We start from the raw sequence: 11,077 nt of genomic DNA on the forward strand, positions 1-11,077 counted from the left end.
ATTTACCGTACGTTTACGTTCATCACTAAAATGAAACAAATATATGAAAAAAAAACGTTTCAGTTTTATCGATTGCATCGATCGATTGGTAGTGCCTTGTGACGGCCCGCACAAACCCTACAACAGCGTGGTGACGTCGATCCGTCCTCCTTTCCTCTACTACCGGCGAGGTGAGGCTAGCAATGGATTCGTTTCTGTAACTTCATCTAAGTTAATCTGCCTATGTTGAGTGTCATACGTTCCATCCTTTCAACACACGTAAACATAAATCTACCAAGATGACATTTCGATGAGTATTTTTCCTCAAAATGACCCTGCGCGATGTGTAATATGAAGTTGTTTATCAAGTGGACTGTGCGTCTGTCTGAAGCAGAGGGAGCTACTTCGAGGGCCGCAGCCAGTCGTATACCAGTAGACTAGCACAAGTTTGCCCAGTCCCACATGTTCTGACTTTCATTGTATGGCTTTTGATGTCGTCAGGTTCCATTCTTGGTCAATGTGCGAGACTTAATTCCACAGTCCGCATGAGCGCTAATGCTACTTGCTATAGCCCAGTGTAGCGGTGCATTGCTGTCATCTAGGGATGACTGGTGATGCAGCATGTTTTTGTTCAGTCCAGTTGTAAGGCGTCTGTGTCTGAAACAACCGCCTCATGTTGATGTACTGATGTGTTGACAGAATGAAGACCATTCTCAGCGGCCAGACTGTCGACATCCCCGACAATGGTAAGGGCTTGGTAGCGTTGCACTGGTCTGAAGTTCTGGAAATGTACGTTCACTTGCCAACACTTAACTGTGCTTCCTCCAGTCGAGGTGAGGCTAAAGGGACGGACAGTGTCTGTCAAAGGTCCCCGTGGCAAACTGGTCAGGGAGTTCAACCACATCAACTTGGAGCTTAGTCTGCTCGGCAAGAAAAACAAGAAGGTAGGAGTGTTCTTCATTCTGTCTGCGGTCTGTTGTGAATGGAAATAAAATGTTAGTCATTAAAAAAAAAAAAAAACTGCGTTACACATTAAAACAGTAATGAATAAATAGAAGTCAGTGGTGAGCTGTCATGTCCTACAATCTCTCTTACACAGGACTAAGTCGCACCATTTCTAGATTAGCAAAGCATATGGTTTCCCCTCGGTTTTTTTTCTAAAACTTGATTGTTAAATCACACTGACTTGATCAAACTGCTGCTAATCAAAATGCCATTTGCTTACCTGTTTTAATGGATCTGTTCTATCAGCTGCGTGTTGAGAAATGGTGGGGTAACAGGAAGGAACTGGCCACAGTCCGCACCATCTGCAGCCATGTTCAGAACATGATCAAAGGAGTGACTCTGGTGAGTGAAAATCTGTGGATGTAGCTTGCTTTGTGTCAACTTTTTTGTGATTTTTTTTTTTTTTTTTTTTTTTTTCTGCTGGGTTTTATCAACTATTTAATGTTTTGAATTTGTTTTGGTGAACCCAAGGGCTTCCGCTACAAAATGCGCTCCGTGTATGCCCATTTCCCCATCAACGTCGTCATCCAGGAGGCTGGATCTATGGTGGAGATCAGGAACTTCTTGGGAGAGAAGTACATCCGCAAAGTCAGGATGAGGTCTGGTAGGTATTGACAACCAGGATCATTCACCTGTTTAAAGGGGCTATAACCATTGTGATGTTCTTAAATGCGTTAGGGTATTCTAAATTGAGACTGTATGCTGGCAAACAAATGATTAAAATGGTGTATTGCATGTTTATGTGCTGCCAGCTGATGGGTGGGTATGCTTGCAGAGTTATGGAACACGCATCAAGTTGGGTTGTTTGTGCTCTTCCCTCCAGGTGTGGTGTGTGCGGTCTCTGCTTCACAGAAGGATGAGCTTGTGCTGGAGGGTAACGATATTGAGCTGGTGTCAAACTCAGGTGGGTTTCTTCCACTGTTCAGTTGCAGCTGTGACACAATTTAGATTAAGCCAGTTGAGGGTTTCTGTGGTAGTGTAAGAAAAGATCAACAGTGCATTGTCACTTACATTGCTTTAACTGGGAAACAAAGGGGTGACCCATGAGGAACCATCTAGTTACCGTAGCTCACGTTGCACAGGTGGGAAGTTGTCCCAACATCTGCAATTGTTTATCTTACCCATTCTTATTGACCTCAAACCTGACATACTCTGACTGAATATCCTCACTATTTAGTCACCTCATTCATCTTCCTAACTTGAAATGTATCCTTTGTTTTTCCTTGTGTAGTTTTTGTATCACTAAAAAGTAAGGCAAACATGTTAGCACTCATGTTTTCACTGCAAGAATTTCAGTTAAAAGGAAACCTCTGTTCTTTAGCGCCAACTGTGGCAGCTGTGCTCTTAACTTTCTTTTCATTTCTTCTGCAGCTGCTCTGATCCAGCAGGCCACCACAGTCAAAAATAAGGACATCAGAAAATTCTTGGATGGCATCTATGTGTCTGAGAAGGGAACAGTAGTGGAACCGGAGTTGTAGAGGTGAGGGCCCACTGCATGTCCTTTTAAAGCTTCTGTATGGAGAATCTTCACCATACACTTTACTACAGGAGATTGTTGCTCTGTTTGAAAATTTTAATGTCAGCTTTACATTTTAACCAGTCTACTGCTGGATCATGTTATCCAGTTCACAGGTGTCAAGCTAAATCCCAAAATGGCCATATAGGTGCAGGTTTTTGGTACAACCGATCAGGAGCACGCAGACCAACCAGGTTTCTGAAGATTTGAATCAGTTGTTGGTCTGTTGCAGCATCTTTGGCTTGAACAAAAGCCTGCATCCAAATGGGCCTTTTGGGATTCAGTTTGACAGCCCAGGTCTAGTTCATCCCTATAACAGCCTGGCTTCTCTTCTTGTCATTTGCAGCAGCTTGGATCCAGCAGGCCACCACTCAGAAAAAGAGGTCAATGTCTGGACACATCTTTGTCAGCCAGAACATCGCTGTGGTGGAGATGCTGCTGAATACGTTCATGTCCTGATTTGACCAATAAAATATCTGCTTTTCCAGTCAATCATTTCTGTGTATTTGTTGGCACATTGTCATTTTGGTGTTTATTTTTTAATCCAATCTAGGTTGCTGTGAGGTTGGATGGAATTGTGATGCAGGAATCTGCCATTGAAATGGCTGGATGTAAACATTTGCAGTCATTGATCATATTCACTGAGGCCACTGATTTCTTGACATTTCTGTTGCTGAACTACAGGTGAAAATGATGTCCCCTCCCAATAGTTATGTAATTTGTAGCGCATATGTATATATAAATATATACATATCTATATATGACCAGCATTATGCTGTGCTGTATATATTTGAAAATGCCTGTGCAGCAATATGCCAAAGCATTAGTTTTACTTGGAGAAATCTATGGCCATCGCTGCGGTTACTTGTAATTGTGGAGGCCAAAGAAACTGGTATTGATCTTGTCATGTGTGAATGCATGTTATTGAAGTAGTTATGCTAGGTTTTCATTTTCATATTGAGTCCCAGTCGGTATGAATGTGGACAGCCACAAAGTTTTGTAAGCTCTTTCAATTGGAGAACTGTAGAAATGGAAGCACTTACTGTACTGTTGAACTAAAAACCTGTAGGACTGCACTTGGATTAAAACGGGTGCAGCACCAAAAAGGTGTTTGAGCTCAAGATTTTCAAAGGTACAGATAGAAATGAATAAAATGAATTAAACGCACATTTACTAAACAGTAGTCAAGTAACAGTTCACGTCACAACATCGTGTTTGTTAAACAATACTAGCGTAAGCTCACATTTTGGTTAATTTGTAGTGCAACATAATTCCCAGTTATTACGTATGGATTACTCCTAAAAACTGGAACTTTACATTACGGGGGTAATGGAATTTTTTAAGGTGCTGGGCCTGCATACGTCATCACTGTGCGCCGTTAGACTGCTGCTTCGCGCCAAGCTGTAGTTGGGAATTCTTCCCTCTTTGACAGCTAAAGCCACCGAGAACTGCCAGAATATCACACCACAATGGTACGTTGCTGTTGCAAAGCGGCTCTGTCTGTTCTGCACATTGTTGTTGTGAATAAAACATGTTGAAGTGTGAACAGGCGTGTTGTGAGTCGGCAAATCTCATGATGAAGTTATACCCGCGCTTGTTAGCTCGAACTGTGACCATGTTTACTATTGTTTTCTGGATTGAATGTGACGTGACAGTGTTAACTAGCGTTCTCTTCAACACTTAATATTATCAATCGTTTGTCTAATGTAATAGTTATAGCTTAGTTGTTTCATGAAGCGTTCTAACTGACTGTGGACCATACCTTTTTTTTCTCCACTGAATTGCAACGTGGATATGGTCTTTTTCAACTTTTATACGTCACTTTTCCTTTATTCGATCACAGTAGGTGATACTTGGAAAACGTCGTGACAGTAAACAACGTTTTTGTTGCAGGATATTCGACGGTTCTTTGCACCATCAGCAGGAGTGCAGAAACCAGCAACTAATGGCAACATTAAGAGAGAGAAAAAGACAACAAAAAAACTTCTTTCTTCAGACGAGGACTTACCGAGGAAGGACTCCAACAAGGCAGGATATCTGTTGCAGCGTCTGTCCTCGACATCCTCCTGAACTCATTCGGTCTCCTCCTTTCAGATTGAAAGCTCCAAAAAAGATGTAAAACAGAAGGATGAGCCAAAAAAACGAAAGAAGCATGCCGTCATTGATTCTGGTAATTTATCTTTTCTGTTTTGTGACTGCGTGGAGGCTCTCAAAAAACTGAAGTGTCATGTAACCGACTGAGGAAACAGCTATCTATCCTTGTGAAAATTTTTATTATTATTTAAATCTTTGACTAGAATGTTATTGTTGATTACTACCTTGGATTTATAGTGCATGTAGTGACACTTTTGTCACTTTTTCCTAGATTCAGATTCAGAGGAGACGAAAAAAAAGTCTAAGAAATCGCCAAAAGAGAAAGGCACCAAGACAAAAACTCCACCCAAAAAAGACCCTGTGCAGTATGTCTCTGAGACAGGTGGGTGGAGGTGTAAGTAACTTCACTAAACCTTTTCATTGTTTCACACCTTTCTCTGGATTGACAGATTCTGACAGTGACAACTTCCTGACTTTGAAAGCCAAAGCTAAATCAAAGAACGCCAAGCAGTCCAAATCGTCTCCAGACTCTGCTCGTGTCAAAGAAGAAGTCAAGAGTCCACTTAAATTGTCGTCCACTCAAGCAAAGGCAGGGAATAAATGTCCCCCTGCTCCAGTCACTCCTAAGTCTGCTCCTCCCCCTCCACCCAAAAAGACACCCACCTCGGTGTTTGACTACTTCGGCAGTGGGAACATCCAGCGCTCTGAAAAGAAGCTGGTTGCAAGCACCAAGAGAAAAGCTGTGAGGGTCACTGCAACTCATCCTGACGCTGAATTACTTACTCACAAAATTCACCAGGCTGCTCTGTCTCATTTCAGCCCACACAAAACACCGACGATCTGAGCGATGAACAGATCGCCCGACAGCTGCAGATGGACGAGGACATGGAGGTACTTGCCTCCATTATCTGTGACTATATATATTGCACAATTCTTTTTCTTATTTACTGTTGAATATGACTTTGGACTTTGAGCCCTCATCAATATATATTGTTTAACTGCGTTATTGAAGGTGTATCTTCTGAAGTCCATAGCTCCTGCTGCATTCAATAAATTGCCTGGACATGGATCATTCTCATATGATGAATTACAAGGCTTTTCCACATTTGTTTTGTATCCAGCTGGAAAGGCAGATCCACGAGGATGAGGACTTTGCAAAGACGTTGGCACTGCTAGATGAGCAGCCGCTGGCCAAGAAGGTGGGCTGAGGCATCAAGATTAAACAAACCACCATGAACTTGGCATGGTGGTTTGATGTATATATGTTTTTTTTATTTCTCCTTCAGGCTCGCAGAGGTTCAGATGACAAAACGGATCTCTTGCCTCAAAAGAAAGAAGAAGAGAAGAAGGAAGGGCAGACCATGTCGAAGATCAACCGTAGGCGGAGTAGTTCAGAGGACGCCATCAGCCCCAGTCCCAAGAAGAACCCGGCTAAGGCCAAAGCTGCCTCTAAGCTGGCCCAGATGAAAAAAGAAGCGGAACATAACAATGATCCTGCCAAGACAAAAAGGTCGCCTGCTAAAGTGAAAACCTCTCCCAAGAAAGAGCCTGTTGCTTCGTCCAGCTCCGAAATGAAGTTTACACCAAAAGCTGCAACAACGCCCACTGCCCTAAAGACGTCTCCGAAGAAACCTGAGGTGGGTCAATGAATGGATGAGTAGACATCTGCAGGGCTCCGTCTGTCTCAACCAAGCCCCGAATTCACTCAGAACACGCAACTCTCTGGACCACACTGAGCTCCCCTCTCCGCCAGTAGTGGAGTGCAGCTGCTGCAGTGGGAGTTTCTGCTGTTATACACGTTTAGAACAATGACCGTGTACCTCCAGACTCTCCACACTACTTCCACATTGAGCTGATATTCATTTGACTTTCATCTTGACAAAACAGATCTGTCACTGATTGAAGATGGAATATAAAAACAGAATGACATATGTTTAGTTTGAACATTGTCATGAAATATTGTCAACATGTTTTAATGCCACTGACCTAGATAGTTGTTCAACACAGGAATGCTCCGTGAACATCCATCTCTGTGTATGTGCTCAGAGCTCCAGCACCAGTACTGAAGACCAGGAGAGGAAGAAGGTCAACTCTGCTGCTTTCAGGAACTACCTCAACCGGGATGGACCTCGAGCTCTGGGATCCAAGGAGATACCAACGGTAACAGACTGACTGTTGATGTGTGAAACATAATCTGGGAACTGCTGCGCTGGACAGACCTGCCAGCACATCTCACCACCTGTGCTGTGGTTCTGTTCTGTCTGTGTTCAGGGCGCGGACAACTGTCTGGAGGGCTGTGTGTTTGTGCTTACCGGTGTCCTGGAGTCCATGGAGAGGGACGAAGCCAAATCGCTGATCGAGCGCTATGGCGGGAAAGTGACGGGCAACGTGAGCAAGAAGACCAACTACTTGGTCCAGGGCCGGGACAGTGGTGTGTCCAAGCTGGAGAAGGTGACTGAGTCCTGTGGTGCTGCTCAACGTTGATGCTGTGAGTCCAGTGGGTTTATCAACTCTTCCTCTTGCCCAGGCCGAGGGCTTCGGCACCAAGATCCTCAGTGAGGACGATTTGTTAGATCTGATCAGAACCAAACCTGGGAAGAAGTCCAAGTTTGAGGTGGCTGCAGAGGCCGAGGTCAGCACTTCTGATGGTCCACTTCTTAGTCAATGCTTGATTGAAATTGTGTTTGTATAAGACAAGTTTGTTTTGTGTTTCAGATCAAAGCAGAAAAAAGGAGAACTCCAGCCTCGACCTCGAAGAGCACCCCGACATCTCAGAAGATCTCTCCATCTAAAGGAAACTCCAGGTCTCCTCATACACCCAGCCCATCGAAGACCAGTCTAACTAAAGGGCACACTTCCAAGACCGTGGCGGTGGGCACACCCCCTGGAAGAGGGTCCGGTCAGGCGGTCCGGAGAGAGCTGGATCTGCCGTCAGCAGCGTCAAGAGTCAAAGAGAGTCCGAGTCTCCTTTGGGTGGACAAGTACCGGCCAACCTCGCTGAAGGGTGTGATCGGCCAGCAGGGGGAGCAGAGCTGTGCCAACAAGCTTCTCCGTTGGCTCCAGAACTGGCACACGCACCATGGAGGAGCCACGTCCAAACCTGCAGGTAACTCAGACTCCTCTCAGGGATCTTTGGGCTACAGTCTCTGATGTTGGGACTTGTAGCCGCCAGGTTTGGGAAGTTTGGATCCACCAAGGATGATGGGTCAGGTCACAAAGCTGCCCTGCTGTCCGGACCTCCAGGTGTGGGCAAGACCACTACAGCTGCCCTTGTCTGTGAGGTGAGTCCTGAAGCTTTTCCCAATCCTTGTTCACTCTGAGGTTCTGTGTGATGGTGATGAAGTGACCGGGGCGTCTGCAGGAACTGGGCTTCAGCTACGTGGAGATGAACGCCAGCTCCACCCGCAGCAAGAACAGCCTGAAGGAAGTTGTGGCCGAGTCGCTCAACAACACCAGCATCGAGAACTTCTACAAAGGTGGACACTTTGTGTTAGACTTGTTTATGCTAGTGTGAGGACTTAAACCCATAGGGTTTGTTGAGGAGTTTAATGAACACTGACTCTGCACGTGTGCATCCCAGGAACCTCTCAGACAGTGAGCAGCAAACACGTGTTGATCATGGATGAGGTGGACGGCATGGCGGGGAATGAGGATCGCGGAGGCATGCAGGTACCGGCTGTTCCTGACCAGACATGCAGTTCTATCGGGGACCAGCAGAGAGCGCCATAACGCTGTTTTCTTGCAGGAACTCATCAGTTTGATCAAAAGCTCCAAAATCCCCATCATCTGCATGTGCAATGACAGGAATGCCATGAAGATCCGCTCGCTGGCCAACTACTGCTTCGACCTGAGATTCCAGAGGCCGCGAGTGGACCAGATCAAGGTGAACACAGCAGGGACTCAAGAAACTTGCTTTGTGCTTCTCACTTTTTATCTGACACAAGATGATGTTCTCATGTTTCATTTCATTTGATGTCTTCTCCACTCTCTTTCCCGTGGTGGCTTGTCTCCGTCTAGGGCGCCATGATGTCCATCGCCTTCAAGGAGGGCATCAACATCAAACCCCCGGCTCTCAACGAGATCATCTTGGCCTCCAACCAGGACGTGCGGCAGGTAGACATCCGGGCCAGGTGACAGGACAGCTGTGGTTGTTGGTGTCTGATCATGTGACCGCGTCAGGTGATCCACAACCTAAGCATGTGGTCGGCCAAAGACAAGGTGATGACCTACGACCAGTGCAAGACGGACGCCGCCAAAGCTCGCAAGGACATGAAGATGGGGCCCTTCGACGTGTGCAGGAAGGTCTTCGCTGCCGGGGAGGAGACGGCCCACATGAGCCTCATCGACAAGTCCGACCTCTTCTTCCATGACTACTCGCTAGCGCCACTCTTTGTCCAGGAGAACTACCTGCACGTGCGGCCGGCTGCTGCTGGGTGAGTGTGTGGGTTAGGATTGAAAACCTGCCTGGTATTTTTCCCAGATTCATATCAGCTGTAGATCTCAGGTGAACCAGCTCAGCATCTCTATCATGGATTATCAGATGTGGGCGTCCCAGCATGCATTGCTCATCCTTGTTCTGGTCTCTGTTTCAGCGGCAACCTGAAGTCTCACCTGGTTCTGCTCAGCAAGGCGGCAGACTCCATCTGTGACGGAGATCTGGTGGACAGACGGATCCGCTCGGGTCAGAACTGGTCGCTGCTGCCCACTCAGGTGAGACGCACACACCGGGACTTGCACATCCCATGGAGTATTTGGAAATGACTGGATGTTTAAGCTGACGTTGACTGTTTGGGTTTAGGGACAACACTAACCTGTGTGTGTGTGTGTGTGTGTGCGTGCGCAGGCCATCTACGCCAGTGTGATTCCAGGCGAACTCATGAGAGGCTACATGAGTCACTTCCCTTCCTTCCCCAGCTGGCTGGGCAAGAACTCCTCCACTGGGAAACATTCTCGCATCGTCCAGGAGCTGTCCTCTCACATGCACCTCAGGTATGCTGGTCCTGCTCTCCGCTGAGCTGAGCTCTGGACTCAGGCCCGTCTCCCTGCAGGACCCTGAGCAGCAGACAGGCAGTGAACCTGGACTACCTGCACTACCTGAGACAGGCACTGCTGAGCCCGCTGCAGAGACTCGGAGCGGAGGGAGCCGGCCGGGCCGTGCAGCTGCTGGATGACTACCAGCTGGTCAGGGAGGACGTGGACAGCATGATGGAGATCAGTGTGTGGGGGGGACAAGCGGACCCTTACTCCAAGCTGGACTCTAAGGTCAGTAGGGGCCAGCAGGACAGGATGCAGCTCCTTATGTACCCCAGCTTCATGCACAGATGAGCTGCAGGTTGTGTTCGTCTCTCAAGAGAGCGCCACTGGGCTGATAGTGTGGAAAATGACACGCAGCCAACACCAGGCTTCAGCACCATTAAATGGTGAATGTAAATAGAGAAGTGCTTAATGTCAAATGTCAAAACACAGAACTACTAACACTTGAAAATGTCTGCAAGTGGCCCCCAAGCCAGTCGTTTTCTAGCGATGATTTAACCTCAGGCTTGTTCTAAAAAAAATAGAGACTAGAGCGCCTCTATTTGGAGGTGACTGTCAGTGCAGCTGGTCCTGATCTGATGGTCCTCGCAGGTGAAGGCAGCGTTCACCCGTGCCTACAACAAGGAGGTGCACCTGACGCCGTACTCCTTACAAGTCGTCAAGAAAGGGCGTGGCGGTGGTGCTGCCGGAGGAGAGTCAGAGTTGGGGGGAGAGGACGTGGACAAAGAGGTTCACGAGTCTGAGGACGATAGCGATGGACTCAAGACTGACGCCATGATCAAAGTAAGCATAAAAAAACTGGAGTCACTTAGCCTGACTCGGTTGTCTGATTTTGCCTTTTTGGTCTCCACAGCAGAAGAAGTCCAAAGCTCCCAGAGAGACCAAGAAAGAGAAGACAGAGTCTGGAAAAGGAAAGGGGAAAGGCAAGGGCAGGAAATGAGCAGCAAGACTGACTGACGCGTCTCTGCTTCAAATCACGTGGAGTCCACCTCTGCAGTAAGACTGTCTGGACCTGCGTCCAGCACTCAACAACAGCCACAGCGCTTTTTTTTTTTTTTTACCTTCATGATCATGCCTGTGTTGACGGACCTGTAAATATGCTCTCTGTTACTGTATCAACAAACCTGTGCGCTCTGCTGTGTACGGAGAACTCTGTAAAAACATGCGATGGTAGATGACTGTAGAGGCCGACCCTGCCTGCGACTCCTTACTACACATGCACATGAATATGTAGAAGCAGAAATCAGTCGGACCAGTGGCGCCACCTGCCACAGAGGAGACAAGGACCAGATTACTACTAGGCGAGTTACCAATTTATAGAAAGTGAAATGAAAATAAAAAATGATAAACTCAAAGGTAAAAGAAGCCCCATAAATGAGCATCATGTTTTCACGGAATGAGATCAAAGGCTGTAGAAGACAAGCCTGGCAGCCCGCTGAAGTGAGACAT

The 11,077-nt window shown here is 46.8% G+C and overlaps 2 protein-coding genes across 3 annotated transcripts; both read left to right on the top strand.

Moving 5' to 3' along the window:
- The first annotated feature begins 107 nt into the window (after positions 1–107).
- On the top strand, positions 108–2,992 carry LOC128754040 (60S ribosomal protein L9). Of its 2 annotated transcripts, none has more exons than XM_053856354.1 (8): positions 108–170; positions 679–725; positions 808–923; positions 1,231–1,326; positions 1,456–1,588; positions 1,808–1,888; positions 2,356–2,464; positions 2,850–2,992. In XM_053856354.1, the coding sequence occupies exons 2-7, from the start codon at positions 680–682 to the stop codon at positions 2,460–2,462; spliced, it is 579 nt and encodes a 192-aa protein (XP_053712329.1). In that variant the 5' UTR covers positions 108–170; position 679; the 3' UTR covers positions 2,463–2,464; positions 2,850–2,992. The 2 variants fall into 2 exon arrangements, with proteins under 2 accessions (XP_053712329.1, XP_053712328.1); XM_053856353.1 differs by having other exon boundaries at positions 112–170; positions 2,847–2,992.
- An 880-nt stretch (positions 2,993–3,872) lies between these two features.
- Positions 3,873–10,975, top strand: LOC128754034 (replication factor C subunit 1-like). The gene is made up of 23 exons (XM_053856340.1): positions 3,873–3,972; positions 4,394–4,528; positions 4,595–4,670; positions 4,866–4,976; positions 5,044–5,336; positions 5,414–5,485; positions 5,716–5,793; positions 5,881–6,231; positions 6,641–6,754; positions 6,866–7,045; positions 7,122–7,226; positions 7,310–7,700; positions 7,760–7,875; positions 7,956–8,070; positions 8,175–8,263; positions 8,340–8,477; positions 8,612–8,707; positions 8,774–9,027; positions 9,187–9,304; positions 9,438–9,583; positions 9,643–9,856; positions 10,220–10,411; positions 10,482–10,975. The coding sequence occupies exons 1-23, from the start codon at positions 3,970–3,972 to the stop codon at positions 10,566–10,568; spliced, it is 3,474 nt and encodes a 1,157-aa protein (XP_053712315.1). The 5' UTR covers positions 3,873–3,969; the 3' UTR covers positions 10,569–10,975.
- Positions 10,976–11,077: the final 102 nt, after the last annotated feature.

This window comes from Synchiropus splendidus, chromosome 2 (genome assembly GCF_027744825.2).
Source record: "Synchiropus splendidus isolate RoL2022-P1 chromosome 2, RoL_Sspl_1.0, whole genome shotgun sequence".
Taxonomy (NCBI): Eukaryota; Metazoa; Chordata; class Actinopteri; order Syngnathiformes; family Callionymidae; genus Synchiropus; species Synchiropus splendidus.